At 49.7% G+C, this 24,580-nt stretch overlaps 1 protein-coding gene across 2 annotated transcripts in view; it reads right to left on the minus strand.

Moving 5' to 3' along the window:
- PEBP4 (phosphatidylethanolamine binding protein 4) overlaps positions 1-24,580 on the minus strand; it is a 249,734-nt gene that overhangs the window by 184,060 nt on the left and 41,094 nt on the right. For both annotated transcript variants that reach the window (XM_032389226.1, XM_032389225.1), the window contains exons 2-3: positions 15,838-15,974; positions 9,500-9,626 (exon numbers count right to left, since the gene is read on the minus strand). In XM_032389226.1, the coding sequence (XP_032245117.1) occupies positions 9,500-9,626; positions 15,838-15,968 (258 nt within the window). In that variant the 5' untranslated portion in view covers positions 15,969-15,974. The remainder of the gene's footprint in view (positions 1-9,499; positions 9,627-15,837; positions 15,975-24,580) is intronic.

Raw genomic sequence — 24,580 nt, forward strand, 5'->3', positions numbered from 1 at the left:
GTACAGACCTAGAGATGGGGAAGAAACCAAGGGTCTCTGATTTGGGCACACCCCTGCACACCCCCATGTCCCACCCCTTATCTCTCCCTTTGCTAAGTTATTTGATATTGTGAGGCCCATTTGTAAAGGGCGGCGATGGGAAACAGCTCAGGTCATTTGGGGCACACGGCAGGTTGCCTTCTACTCTCAGGGGGATGAGCCCATACAGACCTGGGTTCAAATCCTGACTCTGTCACTCATGAGCTCAGGAATCTTTCTGTGCCTCAGTTTTCTGGACTGAAAAATGAAGGTAATCATACCTCATGGGGCACTTAGCACAGAGCCTGACCGCGTGGAAAACAGTCAGTAAATGTGGCCAGGTAATAAATGCTTGGGGACGATAGGGATGCAGGGAGTGCAGGAAAGAAAAGCACAGTACAGGAGCCTGGGATTGGAGCCCAGGCTTCATCACTCCACTTAACACATCTGTCCATTAGGGCAAGCTAACGCCCACAAGGCCTTGAGAAGGCCCAAATAGGGTGTGAGGCAACAAGTGGATGGATGCTGGGCTCTGAGGCTGAGCATCTGCCTTCTCTGGCCATCCCTGGGCCAAGGATCCTTAGTGTAAGCAGAGACAGCTGCCTGGCCCACCTCTCGGGACTGATGGGAGATAAGAACTGTCATGACTAGGGAAAGTGCTTTGAAAACTAGAACGCTTATACTCTCATTACCAAGAGATAACCCCCCCCCCTCCCTTGCCAGCATCTTGCACTTAGCTCCATATCACAGCACAGATCTCACTGCACAAAAACTGCCTATTTTGCGCTGTTTCCAAGCATACAAAGGGCTCTGTCCTTAGGGAGTTACATTCTAGTTGGAGAGACAGACAAGAAACCAAATGGTGGCAACGCCCAAGTTGACAGCCGGTGCAGGAGTGAGTGGATCCTGCCCACTGCAAAGTCTCAGCAGAAACCTCCAGTTGAGGGGAGCACAATTCCCCAAAAGGGAAGTTAAGCCACAGGATGACTGGCCACTGGCTTGGGCCAAGATGGGCAGTGTGACCACACCCTTGTGCAGTGAAGAAGGTGCTAGCACTGGAGGCAGGAGGCCCAGCTGGTAGTCTATGCTATTAATCCAAAAAAAGCTATATACGGTTAGGATTCCAACCACGACATTCTAGAAAAGGCAAAAACTATGTAGAGAGCAGAAAGATCAGTAGTTGCCAGGGTTGGGGGATGAGTAGGCGGAGCACAGAGGATTTTTAGAACAGTGAAACTACTCTGTCTGATACTATAATGATGAATACATGTCATATACATCTGTCCAAACCTATACAATGTACCACACCAAGAGGGAACCCTCCTGTAAACTATGCACTGAGGGTGATAACAATGTGTCAGTGTGGGTTCATCAATTGTAACACATATACCACTCTGGTGGAGGACGTTAATAGTGTGGGCTGCTTGTGTGTGGGTCAAGGGGCATATAGGAAATCTCTGTATTTTCCACTCAATTTTTCTGTGAACCTAAAACTTCTCTAAAAAATAAAGTCTATTAAAAACTAAATAGATAATTTCCCATGAGCTGCTGTTTCCTCATCTGTAAAACGTGGGCTCTGCCTGGCGCCCACGTAGCCGCGGTGAGGGCCAGATGGGCTCTAACACAGAACAGGATGCTGGCTGGCATCGAGGGTGCACAGGTAAGAGAGCGAGATACCTCAGAGTCCATGGGACTGCTGCTCCACCCAGCAGAGGATCTTCCATCTCCTTCTCTCCTCCACCCCCACCCTGAGACTGCAAGTGTTAACAAATAACATCATCACTCATTCAAACAGCCTCAAAACCCTTCTCTGAACTGCTCTTTAGGCCACCGTCTTTTCTCTCCAGTGAGAACATGCAACAAGCCACTCTACATTCAAAATTTGAGTATTCGTCTCTCCAAATGGCTCCTACAAGGACCGGGCAGCTGTTTTAAAATCCAAAAAGCCTCTGCTTACACCCCCAACGGTCGGCTCTGAACAGATCCCACACACGCGAAGTGCCCCACACAGACACTTGCTGAATGACCTTTGTTTTAAAACCAGGATGCAAACCCAGTGAACTCTCCTTTCAGATCCTACATGCCCCCTCTGAGGAGCGGCCCACACAGTTGTTCTTTTTTTTTTTTTCAAAGAAACATTATTTGATCTGAAAAACATCTGGAACCTGTTTCCCCACACTTGACTGGAAGCTTTCAGCTGACATCAGATGCCCAACCACTGAGCAAACACCCCGTTTGCCTGAGCTTGGAGGAGCACTATAATGATGCTCCCTGTAGTCGGGGGACAGGCGGCTTGATTAAAAAGCCCTGGGAAGGTCAGGCTCGGGTCTGACCAGAGGTTTTGCAAACCCTGGAGCACTGAATGTAATGACAGGAAAGGTGGTGCGGGGGAGAAAGACGACTGGAAATAAAGATCAAGGCCAAGAACCTTCCTAATGAAGCCGCCCAGGAGCAAAACATCAGCCGCACAAGCACTTCCGAGGTCAGTCTTTTTACAATGACAAACACGCACGTTCTTACCTTCACCAGATGCTGCTGTTGGCAGGCAGGACCAGGGTTTGCGTCCGCTTGTGTCCCCAGCTCGCACGACAGTGACCGGCGGAGGGGCAGACAGGAGGCCTCCGCCGGGATCGGCCCCAGCCGGTGGACCCAGGAACGGCCCCCCGAGTCCAGTGTGGACACGAGGGGCCGCGCCTGGCCATTTGGCCGTGAGCATCTCTGCTGCACTCATTGTCGCTGCAAGTAATCGGCCGTAAGGCAACCTCGCCGTAAAAGATGAAAAGTAACTGGCTGACAGTTTGGTTTCACTGGTGCATTTTATCCTATATAATCTTAGCCCTCATAGCCGTCTATACAGTGACTCAGAGTTTTCAACCCACATTTGTCCTAGAACTTTGGAAAGCCCAAAGTGGACGTGGGACCAGAGGCCATAAACAAACAGCAGTGTAGAAAGCTGTCATCACGCCATACAAAGCTCAGCTAGAGGTGCGCATCCTTGTATTTGGAAACTGATACCTCTCTCAATGGAGGAGGAAATTTTAGTGAAAAGAGAAAAAGTGTGAGGCTGAAAAAGGAGACAAATCAACAAGAAAAGAAAATGTATGATAGCATGAATGAAAGACTTTGAAGACAAGTACCTAGGTACAATCCACAAAATCAATGATATGTGTAGAGTTGCCATGAATCTACACTATGCATTTTTAATATGTTCAAGTATTTTATATTTCACAATAAAGTCTTTTTAATTTTGTTATTCATTCTTCATGTTTCATTATGTCATTTTTAATGAATGTCCCTCTTTTATTTTTCATGATTTTAGTTTTTGCAGCAAAATTGCCTTATAGCCAATTACTGTGCAGCAAAGCTGTGCATCTTTGGCGGCAAAGATGCTTAGGCATGAAACTACCTGGAACCCCATCCGTATTCAAGTAACCAGGATGGAGTCAAGAGGCAAAATTATGTAGCTGAGAGACAGTGGGCTGGAGGGGATCTAAGACTGATTCTCCTACTCCCCAGCTTTGGCAAGTGTGACCTTGGGAGGGCCCTTTATCTGCAACTATGGGGATATTCCCAACTCTGCCCAGCTCCCAACATTGTTAGGAGGATCGTGTGAAATCCTACCTGAGAAGTTTCTCTGCAACTTCACGTCACTGACAGCAAGGGTTAGAAATGATAATAAGCATGGCTCTCTCACTGGGCTCCATTGTGGCCAGAGGCCTCACCACAGCCGATGGCCGAGACACCTGGGTGATTTTAGCAGGCTTTGGCCAGGGACAAAGGATAAAGGGACATCTCAGCAGGTCCTCCTCCATCCACACATCCTCCACTGGGCACTGGGTACTCTCCTCACCTGCCTTCCCAGGCCTGGCTCCGCCTGTCAGCACTCCTCCCTGCCTCTGAGCTCAAACTCACCCAGGCCTCCCAGAGGCTCCAGAAGCCCAAATCCTTCTGCGCCTTGTACTCTTCAGACTCCAGGCCTGTCTCTTACAATGACAACTGACAGCATTTACTAAGCTTGTGTCACAGGTTAGGCCCTGGGTGAGGGTTGCCGGTCATGAGTTCCCTCTACCACTTGGGGCACAGCTGAACCCCCATCCTGTCCTGGATTTACCATCTGCTCCCAGCCCCCTGTTCTGGAACTCTTCTCTCCATCCTTAAGAGCAGTGCCAGGGAATTTGCCAAATCTAATGGCTCTCCCCAACCTGGCCCTGCTGCTGATCCCCGCGCGCCACCCCCACCGAGTCTGAGCCTGGCAGCCACCCCCTTCCATACCTGCCTCTCTGGCCCCGAACCTTCCTGACCTCTGTCTGGAAAGCCCACAAAGTGCACTTTCTCACATTCACACCCAAATCCCTTCTAGCCTCCAGATAGCATCTCGTCCCTGTGTGAGGGGCTCTGCTGCCCGCGCTCCAGCTCACAGGTCCGGCAGCCTGGAAGACCCCTCACCCGTCCTGGGGCGGCCACCTCCAGTGAGCACACCTGCCTCTCCCGCCTCTTCCTACTCACCCCCATGCCCAGGCCTGGGGCCTCGGAAGCTTCTTCTGCAGTTCCCACCCTTGACCTCTGAGGAACTTGGAAATCTCCTGCCCTTTGTTTGACCTCTGCCACCCCTGTGGTTCTTCTCAGATGCGAACTTCTCCAATGGGCCCATTCTCTCCAATTTCTGTTGCATGGGGCATTGCCCTCAGCACTGGCTCTTTCCCACCAGCATTTCAATAGCTCAGGTGAGTCTTGTCTCCCTGCACACTTCTGGTGTGGGCGGCCAGCTGCAGAGTTGCTGCCACCGGCCTTTGTCCCTGTAGATCTAGTTCTCTTGTGTCCCTTGCTGGAAGCCATAATAATGGGACGGTGCCCTATCACCCTTGCCATCCTGATAATTAACCACACGCCCCTTCACTCTCCAAAGCACCTTGTTTTGGAGGACAAGTTAGATGCTCAGTTTCACCCTTACTCCCCTGCCTGACCATCACAGAAACCCAAGAGTCACAGCAACCCTCCCTCCGCCATTATCCCCGTTCCTCCACAGTCACCATGTATGCATGCTCCTCCCCTGCCCCTTCTTACCCCAGATGAGAGAATCTGCCCTGTCCTTCCGGGGCTGCTCTAGCCAGCCTTACTCTGGGTGTCAGGAGCCCTGTGTCCCCCCTCCACTAATCATTTTGTGACCACAGGAGCCCCGGTTTTTCTGCTCTGTGTGTAAAGAGAAGGATGGGAGGCGGGCTAGTTAGCTCTGAGGTCTCTTTGAGCACGGAGAGTCTGAGATGCCACCACCTGTGTCCCGACTTGTGTCCCTGCTCTGGGCCCGTGAGGGCAAGAAGGTGGCCCCAGGAGGCAGTAACACAAATGCTGCGGGCCCAGGGTGGTGTGGGGCTATGTCCGCTTTCTGGGACATAAAAAGTCACCTGCTTTCTGGGAAGGAGAAAGGAGCCAAGCCTGCCTGGAAACCTGAGGGACAGCAGGACTCCTTGTTCCTTTTCTCTAATGCAATGCACATTCCCCACTTAAAGGCAATTTCTTCACTTCAAAAGGATTCCAGCTGGTGAAATTCAAGGTGAAGAATGAGCCTCAGTCAAGAAGCCTCTCGGGGTCCTTTCAGTTTGCATTGTCTTCAGAGGGATGCATTTTAAGATGTTTGCCTCTTAATATTTGTCAAAGCACCCAGAGAGAAAACTTCTTCTTATTTCGACACCTCTCAGCTCTCAGGGCTGTTGGCACAGGAACCATCCACATTTCCCTGCACAACTTTGCCTTTTGGGAAACCCGCTGGACTCGTCTCCCGGCTTTCCCCTCCCCAGCCCTCAGCCCCCACCCACCCTGGGTGGAGGAGAGACTAGGGCTGGCTTAGGGTCCCCCAGGCTCACCTGGACACCCAGCGGCTTAAAAGGGAAACCGTGGAACTCACACATCTCACGTTCACACTCCAGGAGGTGTCCTTCCACCTGCTATTCATTCATTCTCACTCACCTGGTCATGGGGTCTGCAATGCTGGTAAGGGGCTGTGGGGGGTGGGGGGTGTCTTACTTTCCTAGAGCTTATACACTGGCCAAGGCTCTGGGAGATAGAAATAAGCAACCACAATACAAGCCAGAGGAAGTAAACCCTAAATCTGGTGGGTAGGGGATATTTAAAAAGCTCAGAGAAAGAAGAGACCAGCCAGGGATGAGGAGAGGGCCAAGAGGGAGGCAGTCAGGGAAGGCTTCTTAGAAGAAGAGGCATTTTGGTGCAGGCAGGGTGTCCCAGAATGCAGGGTCCAGATATGGGCAGTGGCCTGAGCAAAGGTGTGCAGGCAGGAAGACCTCTGGTAGGCACAGAAGCACTGTCCCAGGCCCACTGCACCCCTCCTTCCAGGGCCTCGGGGCTTGCTTGGTGATGGTGGGGGCTCCCAAGGCATGCCCCACCGGCACCTGCTGCTTTGGTAGCATTGCTTTAATCACCTTTGAAACAAGGCACTTTCCTCACATAGCCAATTCTTACCTGCTTGCCCTTTCTTACCAGGCCCTGGGCCCAGAGGAAATGCTTTCGATCCTCTTCTCTGTCACTGAGGGCTCCCCCTGCCTGCACTTTTGAGGGACCTTATTCCCAGGATAGCATCCGCTTTTCCAGTTGCTCTCTCTCTGGAGGTGTTTGCTCCCTCTACCCCTTCAGGGAAGCTCTACCCATCTTCTCATTTCCCATTGTCCCCGGCCTGTCTCCCCCTCTTCATCACTACCCTCTGTAGCAACCACTGCTTTCTGTCCCAGGAAAGCTTCATTCAGCAAGCCCTCCCCAACGGTACCAGTACCCTGATGTCTCCCCTGAGAGCCATCGCCAGTGGTCTGGTGGTCAAGCCTTTGGAGTTGGGCAGACCTGGCTCTGCCACTTTCCAGTTTTGCACTTGCTCTGATTAATTCCTTCTACAGGAACTTCTCTTGTTTTTCTGACCCAATATCTTTTCCTTCTTCTGATAACTAGCACCTTGATTCTCCTTTGGAGGAACCATCCTTTTCTGCTCTCAGCCTTCGTAGATTTAATGGGGCTACCCAGGGTCATTAGTTCAAGGATAGGCATGTGATCTAAGCAGGACAAATCCTGGGATTTTTAATGGTTGAAAAGCCTCAAATCTATTCCCGCTGGGATTGATAAACTAGTAACACAAATCTGAAACTGATGGGGTTGTCTTTGCCACCACAAGGAAAGAGTCTATTTACACATAAAACCAGCATAGAAAAAAGAGAAAAAGGGAAAAATAGATTTCTGGTGATGTTGTTGGGCACCTGGATCCAACCATGCCTGAAGCCATCCCTGGAGTTTTCAGTTTGTGACCCAACAATTTCTTCCCTCTTTGGCATAAGCCAGTTGGAGCTGGCTTTTGTCACTTGCTAGTAACAGTCTCAACTAAAGAAATACTTCAATTGCAGACTTGATGAAAACTTTAAATGAAATGACACATGAATAATATCCGGCATAACGTGGGTACCACTCGATTTTTTTTTTTTTTCGGGAACTCTAACTGAATCTGCCTTGTCAAGCATCAGTTAAATTTCCAAAAAATGTCAGGTTCTATAGTAGTAGAATATTACTTTTTCTTCCTTTGTTTCCATCACTTTGACCAATTTTTTCTTTGTGAAATCTCTACCCTCCTTGGCTTTCTTAACACAGCTCTGTGTCCCTCATAAGTCTCCAGGTTTTCTCCCCCATCCCGCCTCTGGACTGAGACAGGGTGGGAAATTTCATGACCCGGTGGGGGTGACGTCTTCTCTGCATTCCATGCCAACACCCCAGGACAATCCATGTGGACCAAGCTGAATCAAATGTAGACTTCCCAAGCTTGCTTCAAACCAAGTACACCAGGTACTCAGAAAAGTCTACACTGCCATCTAGTGGACACCTGCTATAATATCATGCAGAGTTTGAGAATCCCTCCAGGGACAGTCGCTGGGCTACGAAAGTATTTTGGTTCCACCTCATTACTCCTTCAGTGGCAGAGCCAGGGACAAGTGCATTAATGGCGAAGTCGAGCATCTTGTCGCAGGAGCAGCATTATACTCTCCCTAAAGGACTGGACTCCTGCCCTGCTTCTGCAGCCCTCCATGTCCTGTTCCAAGTGTTAGAATCTTACTTAGTGGCCTATGTCTCCTCGGCTTCTCCCACATGTCCACCGCTGTGACCCAGGCCACGGGTCTCCAGGGAGGAGGGCTGACAGGTGCATGTGTGCACGTGCGTGTGCATGCATGGTCATGTGCGTGAGGCTTGGCAGGGTTGAGGGAGAGGAGACCCAGAAGGCCTCCTCATTGCTTGCTTAGCCTCCCAGAGGAAAGGATGCTTGTCACGGTGGCAAACACGATAGCCAGTCAAAGCTTCATGTTCCCAATCCCATAAATTGTGGGACACATCTCAGTCTATTGGTTCCGTGATAGTGAAAACAGTTCTGGAAATAGAGAAAAATCTACCCTCTACCTCGGAGGAACCTGCGATCCCCACCCCAGCACTTGCTATTTTGTTGTGTTTGTCCTGGCCGCCATCAGGCCTGATCAACAGCAGCACTGAGAGTCCCCAGGCCAGACGGACAGAGAGAAAGAGCCGGCAGGACCGGAAGGCTGTGCGCGTGGTGTACATGCGGTCACGTCCTGACCGTGGCCCTTCCGTCTCCACCCATCTGTGGCCTGGTTCCTGGACACATCGCGGTCCTTGTATGTAGGTTGCCTCGGGCACCTCCTAGTAAAACACGGCAGACGAAGCGAGAGCCGCCCTCCACCGCCGACACTCTGGGGGCTCAGTGTGGCCCAGGGGTCAAGGAAGAAAGGAACAGCGACCAGAACACTGGAGCAGCACCTCCAGGACCTGGCCTGGCCGCTGGAGGGAGCAGCCACAGTCCCACTTGCTACTCGCATGGCCCTTCCCCAGGCTACCACATCCCCAGACTGAGGGAAGCTTCCAGAACAAGGTAGTACTAGTCATTTCCCAGTAGAAAGAATACTTACTTCCAATTCCTAAAAATGCTTCAATCTTCTATTTCAGACAAGCGTGAGCAAACTCTTAGGTGGGTTTCATATTGCAATGATGGAGTCAAAATGCCCTTCTCTGCTTGCTTAGCCTACATGAGAAGCACTGCCCATGACAAACTAGCTCCTCCGCATTCAGAAGATCATTCGGAAAGCCCAGCCACCTCGCACCTTGAGAAAGGACTCCCTCTCTCCTCCTTTTCTCTGCCGACTCCAAAGCACACACCAGCTGGTCTCCACATACACTGAGGAGCCAGGCTCCTCCGCGAGCAGGCAAAGGCCCCAGCAGAGCAGCCCCAGAGTCCTGCTAAAGCTCCCAGTCTGCAGCGCCCCCCCAACCTCCTCCAAGGCCATGGGGCTGCTCTCAGGAGGGCACATTGCCTGTGGCATCCGTGGTCTACTCAACCCAGATGGCTCTGCACAAGGCTTCAAGTCACCCAGATGAGCACGCTCAGAGAGAAACCAAGCCCTCCTCCTCCACGCCAGGCTTGCTCACTTACCTCCAAGGCCCCAGGGAACTTGACTATGGGCTCAGCCCAGTGGGTGATCTTTTGTCTGTAGTTGTTGCAGTCAGGAACAAACATGCAGCCGATGTTCCCCAGTTCTGGGTAGAAAACTTCAAGGCCCCTATGGAGAGAGGGAGATGGTCAGCCCATGTCAGTTCTAGGGGAGCCTGGAGGGCTCACTCGCTTCAGTCTAGCACCGTTGAGAATGTGGAATCAAGTGGGATTGAATCCTAGGCCTGCTACGAACTAGTTGTGGTCACTTAACTAGTGTGATCAGTGTGGTTTAAGAGTTACTTGACCTCTTGGTGCCTCAGTTTGTTCACCTGTAAAATGGGGACACTGAGAGTACCTACTTACAGCGTTGGCGTGAGGAGTAAAGTAGGCTATCAATGCTTACAACAGAGCCAGCGTGTCATCAGTGGTCAGAAGGTGTTAACTGTCATCTGTATTTACTTCTCAGAAAGAACGTACATCCTTAGGCAAACCTGGTCAGTGTCTTTAAAGTAGGATTGGGTTTATAAGAACAAAATTTACACATTGCTTTCCAGGAATGTTCTCTTTACATGAAGAAAGGTTTAGCAAGTGAGCACAGCCTTCTTCACGGGTACAGGCAGTCGTCAACCCTAAACAATCCAGATCCTCTCCATGTCTGCAATCCTCACTGGTAGTTCCATAAGCCACATCTTTGAGTCAAGCCTTGCCCAATAACCTAGGTCTCGACATACCATTCCCTGCACTTTCAAAATGCAAATGTCTCCTAGAAGGTAAACTATCTGGTCACTAAGACAGTAGTTATGAATCCATTTGTCTGCTTTTTCCCTGCAAAGAGCTGAACAGCACAAATGCTCTGAGAATCCGGTTCACTGGGAGGGCTGTTCCCAAAACTCCACCAGGGTTAGCCTTAAGGGCTCACCTGTAACCAAAACTCAGGGATGTAAACCAGGCTGTCAAATAGATATTTAAAAAAAACAAAATCTTTGTGCCAACTGTTTTTTTTTTTTTTTTAATTTGCTCTTCCTCTCTGTCCCACTGTCATTTTTTTATCACCTAGACCCAGGGTCTCTGTAGGGTGCATTTGGTTAAGATGATTCACTGACAGAGAAGGGGTGGGTGCATAATGAGGGAAGAGCTCTTGGGGGGGGTGCTCCCAAGTTCTGCATCTGGGAGGAAGGTAAGGACAGCCTCCTGGTGGGGTGTCCTACCTTCCCCTCCCACCCCACCCTTCCAGTGGCTCCTGAGGCCCCACCTTGAGCGCTGGCAGCCGGAGCCTGCGACACCCGCAGATGCAGGACAGCTTCTGTGGGCCAGCCCCCCCGGTGAGCCTCGGGCCAGTTAGCTCAACTTCCGGTTTGCTCAGCTCACTTGTTTCCTATACCTCTTGGTGAGGTTATAGTAATTCCTTTTGGATGCCATGGTTTTGATCACTTTTGAACAAGTTTTAGGGATGGGTTTTCATTTTTCCTCACAGCAACATTTTAATTTTTTTTTTTTTTTTTTGAGAGGGAGAGAGAGCACACCCGTGTGGCAGGAGGGGGAGAAGGAGAGGGAGAGAGAGACTCCTAAGCAGGTTCCACACTCAGCGTGGAGCCTGATGCGGGGCTCCATCTCCCAACCCTGAGACCATGACCTGCGCAGAAACCAAGAGTCGGACGCTTCACTGACTGAGCCACCCAGGCGCCCCAACAGCAACATTTTAAAGACCGTTTGGTTTGTTTCTGCCATGACTCCCTGTCACTGCAGCTAGCAAGGTCCAAGGTCGATAGAGGGGACCCTCCACTGGCAGAGAGATGAAGAGTCAGCACACAGCCCAGAACTGGGAAGGGCCAAGGGGCAGGGAGAAGGGAAACAGAGGACCAGAGGGGCCTTCCCCAGGGGACGAATGGGTCTCCTCTTTTTATCCCGGTGGAACTGCTACAAATGTTTTAAAAGTTTAGCAAAGGCAGCACGTTGATGTTCCGTGAGTGGGCCTCAAGCCACAGAGTGGACCCTGGAAAGGTAGGCACCAGGAGAACAGGGATTAGGTCCGTGCCCCCAGCCCTGGTCACACCGTGGGGCACTGCCAGCCCGGTGTCTGAAAACCACCTGTTGCCCCACACGCAGGCCGGGCCACGGGGGCATGTGCGGGCCTGTCCTGTTCAGCAGTTTTACCAAAGGCTTGGATCAGGACACAGAAGGCAAATCTATTTGATTTGTGAGCGGCACAAAGTTGATTAATAGCAATGATCAAGTGGGTCATTGATTAAAACAGATGATCCAATCAGCCTAAAAAAAGATCTGACAAGCCTGAGATGAATGAATCGAAAATTGAATTTAGTAGGAACACACTTGAGAACCTGTGCCCTCTTCCTGCAGTGCCCTTCCTGCTCATGGGCTACCTCACGTGGGGCACGTTCTGTCTCCACCCCCAGAGTTGGGGACTTCTGGGCCAACTTGACAAGGACCTGGGAGTGCGGAGGGGAGCGGCAGGGGGCTCTGGTCCCAGCGTGGTCACTATCTCACATTGCATATGGGGCCGGGGGAAAGGGAATGGATCAGGGGCATCATGTACATGTTATTTCATTCTGTACAACAATACCTCAAAGCAGCTTTTGCTATTATTCCCCTCTCCCAAGTGGGTAAACGGAGGCCCAAAGAAAATGAAGCAACCAGCCCAGGGTCTCCACATTGGTGAACTGAGGGGACAGGGATGTGGGTGTGGCCGACAGTGTCCGCGATGCCCCCCCCCGTAAGCCCCGCCTCCTGGTCCTCCCACCTGAGTGTGACCCCTCCCCGTGAGTGGGGGCTGGACTTAGTGACTCCCTGGGAAGGAGAAGGGAGGGCAGCAGCGGTGGGACGTCGCTTCCAAGATTATGTTGTAAGAAACCTGTGGCTCCTCTTGCACGCTCTCCCCCTCAGAGCCTGGCTCTGGGGGAAGCATCTGCTGTGTGGCGAACAGCCCCACGGAGAGGCCACGTGGCACGCAGGGGCCCAAGGCCTGTCAGCAGCCACACGGGCAAGCTGGGGAGCCGAGCACCCCACCCCGGCCAGTCCACCCTTCACATGAGGCCGCAGCTTTAGGGCAGCCTCCTGAGGGGCTCTGAGCCCGAGCTGCCCGGCGGAACCCCACCCCAGAAAACGCGACACAACAAAGGTGAGCGGCCGCTGTGTTTGGGGAGAACTACCCCAGAGGTCTGACTTCCCCCGCGCCCGCCGCTCGGCCTCCCCGGGGAGTCGCTGCGCTTCTCGGGGCTTCTGTCTGACGGGGTGGTCGCTGAAGTCCCTTCAGCACTGTAAGGGGCGGATCAGAGGGAAACGGCTCCCTGGCTGTCCCTGCGCAAGGGCTCGGGATTCCGTGGGCCTGAAAGCCAGGATGACAGGAAGGTCCGTGGAGGTGAGGCCGGCTTCACAGACGTCTGAGGGGGCTCGGTGGGCACCCCAGCCTCTCCTCCACGGTTCTCGGGGTCAAAGCGCGGGGCGCCAGCCTTGGAAAAGAGCAATGGGTCTGTCTGCAACCAGAAGTGGGGCCCAGAAGCGAGGCCCCCGGGGAAGAAGCGAGGATGGAGGAGGACGCCCAGCGTAGAAGAGCTGCGGGTGAAGGCAGAGCATGACATCCCAACATCTGAAGGACCATCGGGGGCAGAGCAACAACTCCTTCGGTGCAGTGTCGATGCAGCGTCGGGGGCAAAACTAGGAGGGCGGTGAATTGGAGAGAGGCGGCCCCTGCCTACAGACGCGACGCCCCCTCTCAAGGGCGGAGCTTCCGGCACAGGCCAGAGGGCTTTGGGGGGGCAGCTCCCAGGCTCCAGCGGAGGCAGCGGGAGCGGGTGGTTGAGTGCACTCACCCAAAGCGTGCGGGTGAGGTGACTATGGTTCTTTCGCGGAGACTGAACCTAAGTTCTTTTTTTTTAAGAGAGAGAGAGAGAGAGCACACGTGGGTTGGGGCGGAGGGGCAGAGGGAGGGAGAGAGAGAATCTTAAGCAGGCTCCATGCCTAGCACAGAGCCCAAGGTGGGGCTTGACCTCAGGACCCTGAGATCATGACCCGAGCTGAAATCAAGAGTCCTATGCTTAACTGAGCCACCCAGGCGCCCATGAACCTAGATTCTGATCTCAGTGTTTTTGTCAGTCTACTCAGGCTTGTCTCAGGCGTAGGTAAGGTATTACTCTGGAAAAGCTTTTCTCTTAACAGTGTGTTCCTACTGCTTGTCCCTATACATAAAATTCCTCTTTTCTAGATTCATACCCTCAGGTATTAAGGCCTAACTTTACAAATTCCCTTTTAGACTCTAAATAGCAGCTTCCCTGGGGGCTGTCTTGGCAAGGTAAGAAGCCTGAGCTGAGCAGCGTTCTTGGGGAGGGGGGTCTAGCAAAGGGGGTACTGACCACTCCTTGGGGGTCTGGCACGTCCATAATGTGTTCTCAGTTAGTGATGACCTTTTACCAATGAAAATCTTCAGTAGCAATAAAGACAAACTTCTCCTTTTGCTGTGATGGTTTATAATGGGACATTTCCTACCAGGCAACCTTAATGTGGTAAGTTCGTGTTTCTCAAACTGGGGGTCTGCTGGTGTGTTCTAGGCAGTCCTGAGAATGGCTCCTGCAAAGGACTGACTTGCAGTTGCCCCTCCCCCAATTCATAGGCCGAACCCCAGTCCCCAATGTGACGGCATCAGGAAGTGGGGCCTCCAGGGGGTGCCTTCCACTCGGTGAAGGCATAGCGAGAGGACAGCCATCTATGAATCAGGAAGCAGGTTCTCACCAGCCATGGAATCTGCTGGCACCTCCAGAAGGATGAGAAGTAAATTTCCGCTGTTTTTAAGGCGCCCTGCACTGGCATTTTGTTAGAGCTGCCCGAAGGGGACTAAGACAGCTCCCCTTTCCTCGAGTCTGAGAAGCTCCGAGCCCCTGGACGAAGGTCAGCGGCTGGAGGCGAGCGGGGAAAGAGTGTTAAGTGTAGAGTCAGACAAAGGGGGCTGAACCCCAGCTCTGCCCCTTGTAAGGTGTGCGAGCACTGTGGACAGGTTATTTAATCATCGGCAATACGAGGATGCTCGATACACACATCGGAGCTCCCTCTGTGCCCCAGGGCTCTCAGGCCACCAGGACACCAGCGCGTGTGTGGAGGTCTGCAGGGCAGAGCCTAGGGCAGCTGGGGCCCAGGCCGGTCACTCCCAGTGACCATACACATTATGATCACTTTCTAAGTGTTCCACAGTGAACGTGGGAAGCACACAGGCACTCTGGAATGGGGCCTTATCGTGATCCGGCCCAGCTGACCTCCCCAGCTCCTGAGGACTTGGTCTTCTGCCTACCCGAGTAAAATGGGTCCACCCCCGGGAAGGTTCCACTCCACAGAGCACCTAGAGGACTGGAGCCCACATGAGAGAGGCAGCCACGTTCCCGCTTTCTCCCACGCAAAACTTCACCCACAATTGTTTCACCAGAGTTTTAAAAAAGTACTGATAAGAGCAGAATGTGTATCATCTTTTTTGGGAGGGAAGAGGGGTTTCAGCTACCTCACTTTTTGAGGGAAAACATTACTTATCTTTCTAAAAGTCACATTTGTAAGGATTCAAATGTACACAAGGAGACCGAGTAAGAAAGGAGAGTTCTTCCCTACTCTCTCACTTCTGATGGCTTCAGCGGGATGCCAGCCTTCTTGGCCACTAAACTGGCAGAGAGAGTTGGCAGCAAAGTGGCCCGGGCCGCCCTCAGGATGAGCCACGAGTCCAGGACAATCAAGACTGGCTTTTCCAACGGGTGGTCAGGGAGGAGAGAGCGGACGCAGGCGGGGAGAAGTTCATGCCTTCAGAAGGGAAAAAGCCCACCCCGACACCTGGCCTCTTCCCTAGACAACACCCAGAGGCCACACTCCCTAAAAGGCCCACCTGTCCCACACTCCCGGGGCCTCGTCCCTGGAAAGCAAACAACCGCCCTCACACAGGGAGCGCCCAATCCCACGCCCTCTGTCAACTGCCACTAATCTTTAAAATGCCACTTTGCTGGGGGGAGGGGAGCAGTCCGGGCTGTGGGGAGGGATGGTCCCTCAGGGTCCCAGCAGGAAGGGTGAGGCCAGCCTCTCAGGTCCGGAGGCCCGGGGTACGAGGGGGAGCTGACCAGACCCGTATACCCTCTGGGGCTGGGAGCCTGCCGTCTGGAAGGCAGGAGGCTGTCTCAAGTTCTTTCCTTAATGCCGTCCTCCATCCAGGTGTTCTCCAAGGCTCACTTACTCTGCCAGTCCACAGAGGCTGCCTGAGGAGACAGTGCTCCCTGGTTCTGCAGACACCCCTCCCTGAGATCTCAAGCCCCATTTCGGCCAGCCCGCTTGCTTTCCAGAGTCCTGCCCAGCCTTACTTGCAGAGGACAGCATCGGCGTCAGACAGAGCCTCGTACAAACATAAGTCGCCTTCCTCCATGTCTCTGGTGACCACCAGCGTGAGACTCAGAAACAGGGCTGCCACGGCCAGCCTCATTGTCCAGTGCATGGACACCTGGAACAGAAGGAGCTTTTAGAGCTGTGGGGCCCTTCTCAGCCTGCGTGTCCCCGCCCCAGGGGCCCACTTGGAGGACCAGAGACCTCTGGTAAGCAGCAGGAGAAGGGCGGGAAGCTGCCTGGGCTTCAGCGGCTAATCTGCCACCCGGACACAGATACCTTGGAAGGACCTGGGCCTACTCCAAGCCGGACTCAGTTTGCAGTCCTGGCTGAGACCCCTCCTCCGTTGGAGCAGGGCTTTGTGGGCCACTAATCCCGGTGGCGTTTGGGCAGAAGGGCTTATATAAGCCTCTCGCCCCAGCTCCTCGTCCTGTCCCCGCCACTTGCCCCGTGTGCAATCTGCTGGCCATAGGCCAGCCAGCCTGCTCCTTTGGCTTTAAGGCAAACCCTGGGAAGCTGGTGACCCCAGGCTTTGGGCTGAGGGGCGGGGGCGCGGGTTCTGGGGTGCTTGCGAGAGCAAGACCTTGGTCGTTTTTCTAGGAGGAGGGGTCTGGCTGGGCTGTGCCCCTTGGACAGCTCTGCGTCCCCTGCCCACAGCTCCTGTGCCACCTGCCTTGACAGCCTTGGGGCTGACGGATGGTAGGTGGTTGGACGCAGTGACCCTGTATAGGAGGGGCCCCTGCACTTAGGGCCGCCCTGGCCCCGAAGCCAGCTCCAAAGGGCCAGCTAAGGACAGAAGCGCTCCTCAGACTGCACCTTGCCGCAGTGCTGAACTCAGCACTCTCCCAAAATAATAGTCTCTGGAGAAGAAACCAGCAGGGCTGCTGGGGAGGGGGGCAGCTTGCCGTGCGGTTTGCCGGTGCTGTCTGGGAAGAAGGGGGGTAGCAGCCTGCAGGAAGTTGCGTGTGTGGGACTCCGACTGGAACAGGAGAGGGCAGGGGAAGATCAAAGGCGGTTCTCCCACTGTCTTTCCAGTTGATCTACTCCCTGTCTTCTCTGAGATGGGGTGTGGGGGTGTGCTGGGGGACGTTCTCCCAGCCAGGAACTGAGGATGCCTGGGTTCTGCTCTGAGCCCCGCCAGGCTGCTGGGGTGGGGGTCTGCCTCACTAGGATGCACCACTTCTCCCTCTCAAAAACAAGTAAAATGCCCCCGTCACTCCTGCGCCTTGCTAAGGAAGATGAGATCATAGCCATAAAGTATATGCAGCTCGAGCTTTAGAGAAACTATTTCAAGCGTTGCTTGCTTTCCAGCTGAATTCCTGCTTCCAGGATCCCGACTTCTAGCCAAAAGCCCTTCTTTGGGGCGACAACTTAAACACACTTCTCAATAATTAGAGTCCCTGATGTATGACTAGGGCTCCCCCACAGAGGACTCATTCCCAAGACCGTTCCCCTACTGGAAGTGTCTCCTGGGAGCCCCCTCACAAGATGGCTGTGAGAATGGAATCGAGCAAACTATGGATGTAAGGGCCTTGGGACAGGAGTGGCCCTCACCTAGGGAATGCTCGTCATTGATGCAGAGTGTAAGTACTCTTCCACAGCCCCATCCATTTGTTCATTCATTCATTCATTCATTCATTCGAAATCCATCTCCCCAGCGGGTACTGAGCCCCTCCCATGTGCCGGGCCCTGATGAGATACAGGGTCAGCCCGGTCCCTGTTCTCTCCAAGCTCGCTGGAGAGCCAGAGCCACAAGGATGGTGCTGCCTGCATGGTCTTCCAAGGCCAGGAGACTCTTGCCTTCAAAGTGGCAGCCACTAGAGAAGCCAGAACTCTCCTGAATGCCAACAGCTCTTAGCACCAAAAAATGGCTGTCTGGAGGTGGGGGAGAGTCCCTGGGAGAGGGTTGCTCCTGCTGAACTTCCCCGTGTCCGCAATTCTTCCTTATTCAGTATGAGCCAAGCTTTTATCATCGAATCCTCTTGATATGATCCTCTGAAGTAAGTACTGTTATTATCCCATTTTACAGAGGAGGGGACTGAGGTATGGAGAGGTTTGCTGACTTGGATCTTGGTCACATGGGTTGTAAGTGGCCGACCTGGGATTTGAACCCATGCCACTTGCCTCCAGACTCCCTGCTCCTTAACCACTCTCCTCTACTGCCCCCTCTTGGAGCTTTGCCATCCCCTGTCTTTCCCCCTCTATTGTCCCCCTCCATTCCCTTTGTTCTTGGAATGAAGCCCAAAATCTCCCACTTAGCCCAGAAGGCCTGCATGATCTGGCTCTTCCTGCTTCTCTCCGCTGCGGCTGCTCAAGGTTTAACTCCAGCTCAGGCCTCAGGCTCCTTCCTGCCCCAGGGCCTTCCTATGCACCGCCCTCACTTCCCACCCCATTTTGGTGGATAGCTGAAATGTCATTTCTTCAGAGAAATGCCCTGACCCCCAGATTCCATTCGATTCCTGCGATACAGAATCGTAGCTCCTTATTCCTTTCCTGGTTCTTACGGGCTTGTAATGGATTATCTTGTAATTACTTGTTTAGAGATTAACTTATAGTTCCCCGCCCCCATTCCACAAACTTCTTGGGAGGCTGTACCAAGTCTGCGTCCAGCATTCCAAGCACAGTCCCTGGCATTTCTAGATGCTTAATAAATTACCGCATGAGTGCCTGACAAACTGGCCACCTGTTTCTGATAGTTCAATTTTCACGTAACAGCACCTAACTCAATAAACATCAGCAGGAAGTAACCACTCAGGTTGGCCCCTGGCCCTGGATCCCTTTTGCTTATTTAGCTAACCTTCTCTGGCTTGTTTTCATACAGAGAGCTCTGACAGAGTGCAGTGGTTCTTGGCATTTTCGCATCTGGTCTTTCTCTTGGGGATTCACAGGACTTCACTTCATACGTGGAGTCCAAGATCTGGGAACCACATTCAAGCCTAGGAAGGCACAGTGTCCCCTTCCCATTGCCAGCCTGTTTTGCTCAACTGCCTTATTTCTGGAAACGCCCGTCTCTAGATCCCAAGGTAGCCACACTGGGAGCCCCCTTCTTTTCCTCCAGTGATCTGGGCTGTGACCACATCCCAGTACTATCAGGGAGGCTGAGCCTGTTGGCTTCCTGAGATGCCTCGGTCCCTCCAAACCCCGGGATCTGCTGGGCCAGGGCTCCTGGAACACTTGACATCCCCTTCTATCCCTCCAGGCCTCCTATTCCTCCAGGCCCTCCATCGCTGCCCAGATGTCACCTTCATTCTCTATCCAGACAGACGCTCATGCTTTCCCTCTCTCCTAAACCTTTTTACCTTTGCCCTCTGAAATCTCTGAATCTACAGTGAGGAGGAATGTATTCCCCCTCACTCCTTTCCTTCACTCTACATTTAAAAATTGAGATTTATATACCAGAAAATTCACCTTTTAACATGTACAATGCAGTGATTTTTAGTATAGAAATCACTACAGGTTGTGCAACCCTCACAAAGTTATGCAACCATCATCACTACCGAACTCCAGAACATTTTCATCACCCTCAAAAGAAGCCCCAAAGCACAACTCATTAACAGTTACTCCCCATTCCTTGGGAGCCACTAATCTACTCTCTACTTTTATAGATTTGCTTATTCTGGATGTTTCATATAAATGGAATCATACTACAGTTGACCCTTGAACAACATGGGGGTTAGGGATGCCAATCCCCTGTGCAGTTGAAAATCTGTGTATAACTTTGACTCCTGCCAGATTTAACTACTAATAGCTTACTACTGACTGGAAGCCTTACTGATAACGTAAACAGCCAATTAATACATATTTTGTGCGTTATATTCTGTTTTCTTATAATAAAGTAAGCTAGAGAAAAGAAAACATTATTAAGAAAATCGTAAGAAAGAGAAAATACACTTAGAGTCCTGGACTGTCGAAAAATCACCTATAGGTAGACCCATGCCGTTCAAACCCACGTTGATCAAGGATCAACTGTGTATGTGTTCTCCTGCCATCAGCTTCTTTCACTTAGCATGTTTTCAAGGTAATCCATGTTGTGTCAGTACTTCATTCCTTTTTATGGCTGAATAATATTCCATTGTATGGACACACCACATTTTATTTAGCCACTCATCAGTTGATGGACATTTGGGTTGTTTCTACTTTGGCACTATTATGAACAATGCTGTTATAAACATTTGTATACATTTTTGTGAAAATATGCCATCACTTTTCTTGGGTTCGTATGACAATTCCATGTTTAACATTTTGAGGAACTGCCCCAGTCTTTTTATTTTCTTTATGGTGTACTTTGATGCACAAAAAGTTGTAATTTCAATGGACTTGACTGAATTTCAATCAAGTCCAATTTATCTATTTCTTCTTTTGTTGTCTATGCTTTTGGTGTCATATTCAAGAAATTAGTGCCAAATCCAGGAGGGGAAGAATGAAGGGGGGGAAATCGGAGGGGGAGAAGAACCATGAGAGACGATGGACTCTGAAAAACAAACTGAGGGTTCTAGAGGGGAAGGGGGTGGGAGGATGGGTTAGCCTGGTGATGGGTATTGAGGAGGGCACGTTCTGCATGGAGCACTGGGTGTTATGCACAAACAATGAATCAGGGAACACTATATCTAAAACTAATGATGTAATGTATGGGGATTAACATAACAATAAAAAAATTTTTTTTTAAAAAAAAGAAAGAAATTAGTGCCAAATCCAATGTCATGAAGCTTTTCCTCTATGTTTTCTTCCAAGAGTTTTCCAAACTTAGCTCTTACATTTCCATCATTGATCCATTGTGAGTTAATTTTTTTAAGATTGATTTATTTATTTTAGAGAGAGAGAGAAAAAGGGAGAGAAAGAGAACATGAACAGGGGGAGAGGCAGAGGGAGAGAATCTCTAAGCAGACTCCCCACTGAGTGGGGATCCTGACATGGGGCTTGATCTCACCACCCATGAGATCATGACCTGAGCAGAAACCAAGAGTCAGAGGCTTAACCAAATGAGCCACCCAGGTGCCCCCCCATTGTGAGTCAGTTTTTATATGTTGTGTTAGGCAAAAATCCATTTTTATTCTTTTGCATGTAACTATCCAGTTGTTCTAACACCATTTGATGAAAAGATTTTGCTTTTCCCATTGATGTCACTTCACCTCTACCTCTTGCCATAACCAATTTTAGTATATGTGCTGCCGAAGCAAGCACTCTCTTGCCATAACCAGACAGCTTACTTCTGAAGTTCTTCAAAGTGTGGAATGCTCAGTCTCCCACCCCCAACATGATTCAGGGTTGGGAGGTAAGGTTGACTAGCACCCCATTCCCCTTTGTTGCTTCTATACCATGACTCCTCAGCCTTTCTGTCAAAATCTACATTTCTTGAGGCTTACTCCATCTGAATCAATCCTAATTGGTGTTATCTGCCTTCCTATCACTCCTTGCTCACTGAACACATTGCTACTTGGCATGGAAACTTTCCTTTGTTCCAAGTCTTGATATCAACCCTGGGTGACATCCATATCCACGAAGATACCTCTTCCAACACTTCTCCCTCTTCTCCAGCCTCTTTTCTGATGGCAACTTCTTGGACATTGTCACCACTAAAAACCATTCCATGCCTAAAATCTTAAATTCAAGCAGGCATTCTGACAACAACCTCTTCTTCCTTTGCTCTCGCTTTGTTACTCGCACTGCATCTACTACTGCATCTACTCTCCCATCTCATTCAGAACTTTAATCCCTTGACCACTGTCCTTTCTCCTTACCTATTCTGACTTCCCTTTCTCTGGTGCCTAGTTCCTGTGAATCTTTGCTTCTACTCTTCACTTGTTACCGTCTTCAGTTCCTTCCTCCTTACCCTCATGTTGTGGCTGTTGGGTGTAACTCCAATTTTGAACCAGTCTGCTTGATCTACTGTGCACCCTTGCTGCTCCCCACTCCCACCTACCTTCTCAGTACCTTGTGCCCTCTACAGACCCTGGAGCAGGGGATGGAGAAAAATATTGTGCTAAGTGAAAGAAGCCTGTCACAAAAGACCACATATTGTATAATTCCTTTTATATGAAACATCCAGAATAGGAAAATATACAGGGACAGAAAATTGATTCATGGTTTCTTAGGGCTGGAGGTGGGTGGATGAATGAATAGGGGAGATGGGGGTGATAGCGAAAAGGTATGGGGTTTCTTTTAAAGGTGATGAAAATGTTCTAACATTGTGGTGACTGTTGCACATATCTGTAAATATATTAAAAACCATTGAATTTTATACTTTAAAAGCCATTAAATCACACATATTTAAATTATACTATATTTTGGTGAACTGTGTGGTATGTGAAACATATTTCAATAAAGCTATTAAAAAAAAAAAAAGTCCAGGTAACATCAGCAAAATGATGGACTGGGAATCTCCAAGCTCTCATTCTTTCATGGAAACTTCAAAATACACACATGTACACACACTCCAAAACCAAACCAACCAACCAACCAACCAACCAACCAACAAAACAAACACACAAGAAACCAGAGCCAGGAGCTCTGGAAAACAGCCAAGGATTGAGAGCAACCAAATGAATGCTCAATCAAGAAAAAGTTGCCTTCAAAATGATAAGAAATTTCATGAAATTTTCACGTCTTTGCCCCCACACCCTCCCCAGCATAGTTCAGTCTTGGTTCAGAGGAGACTGAAGCCCAGTTACCAGTTTCCTCTCTCAAACCAGAGGGAGCAAAGCAGACCTTACTACAGTGTTTTAATCTGTCTAAGGATTGCCTGAAGGACTGGTTTCTGTCTGATCTAACTCAGATCTCAGGGAGGCTAAGGAGTGGGTATTGCTTCTGAAAGCTGCAAGGAGACTACAGACCTGCAGATATTTAGGGCAAGAAATTATGGGTGGAGACATATAAAAGATAATATAGGCTCCAAAGAGAAGCTAGGGTGAGATTCTTGGGGAGATTAAGACATTTAAAAGAAGCTGTGTATATGGGGGAATTGAGAAAGCCACATTCAGGTCCAGGCAAGACACATGCTCAGAAAAGACCAGAGGGGATCTTAAGTTCTCATCTTGGGCTGATCCCTGGGGCCAGAGCATGCCCAGCTAATTAATAAAGGTCTTCTTTGGCATACAGCCAGTCTGCAAAGACTGGGAAAGGTAGTTCTTTCTTTCAAATACACAGTTTTTAACAACAACAAAAAATCACAAGGAACAAGAAAACATAGCCATTCAAAGGAATAAAACAAGTCAATATAAACTGTCCCTGAGGAAGCTCACACATCAGACTTAATAAAGACTTTAAAATAACTGTCTTAAATATACACAAAGAGCTAAAGGAAAACATGAACAAAGAACTAAAGACAATCAGGAAAACAGTATATGAACAAAATCAGAATATCAGCAAAGTATAAAAATTATGAAAAGGAACAAAATAAATTCTAGAGCTGAAAATGAAATAATTGAAATGATAAATTTACTAGAGGGATTCAATAGCATATTTGAGCAAGGAGAAAAAAAGAATCCATGAATTTGAGGATAGAAAATATCAATAATTTCAGAACACTGAAATTATTGAGTCTAGGAGCGGGGGTAAAAAGAAAAAAGCATGAAGAAAAGTGAACAGAGCTTAAGAGACCCATGGGATACCATCAAGTAGACCAATATATGCATTATGAGAGTTCCAGCAGGAGGAAAGAGAGAAGGGGGCAGAAAGATCATTTGAGAAAATAATGGCCAAAACTTCCCAAATTTGATGAAGTACATAAATCTGCAAATGCAAAAAGCTCAAGAAATGCCAAGTAGAATAAACTCAAAGACACTCATACTAAGACACATAATCAAAGTGTTGAAAGACAAAAAATGAATCTTGAGAGCAGCAAGAGAAAAGGGACTTGACATGGACAAGGTATCCTCCATAAGATTGACAGTTGATTTATCAGAAGAAACCTTGGAGGTCTGAAGGCATTGGGATGATATACAGTTGACCTTCAAACAACAGGGAGGTTAGGTACACTGACCCCCATGCAGTCAAAAATCTGTGTATAACTTTTGGTTCCCCCAAAACTTAAGTACTAATAACCTACTGCTGACTGGAGCCCTTACTGATAACATAAACAGTTGGTTAACACATATTTTATATGGTATATATATTATATACTATATTCTTACAGTAAAGTAAGCTAGAGAAAAGAAAATGTTATTAAGAAACTCATAAGGAAGAAAAAAAATCCACAAATAAGTGGGCCCATGCAGGTCAAACTTACGTTGTTCAAGGGTCAGCTGTTTTTAAATTATTTAAAGAAAAGACTGTCAACCAAGAATTCTATATCCAGTTAAACTGTCCTTCAAAAATGAGGGAGATATTAAGACATTCCCAGATAAACAAAAACTGAGGGAGTTCATTGCCACTAGAGATTCCCTGCAAGAAATGCTAATAAGAGATTTTCAGGTTGAAATAAAAGGACAGTAGACAGTAACTTGATGTTAGGTGAAGATATAAAGATCTCAGGTAGAGGTAAATATATGGGCAAACATAAAAGTCAGTATTATTATAATTTTTCTTTGAAACTCCACTTTTTTAAAAAAAATAGGATTTAAAAGTAATTATAAACTTTTGCTAGTGTACAGATACATAAAGACATAATTTGTGACTTCAATTACATAAAGTAGTGGAGTGTAACTATATAGAAGTAGAGTTTTTACATGTGATTGACATTAAGTTGGTATCAATTCAAATTAGATTGTAATAATTTTAGGATGTTTT

The sequence above is a fragment of the Phoca vitulina genome, unplaced genomic scaffold (genome assembly GCF_004348235.1).
Source record: "Phoca vitulina isolate PV1807 unplaced genomic scaffold, GSC_HSeal_1.0 scaffold53, whole genome shotgun sequence".
NCBI classification, from domain to species: Eukaryota; Metazoa; Chordata; class Mammalia; order Carnivora; family Phocidae; genus Phoca; species Phoca vitulina.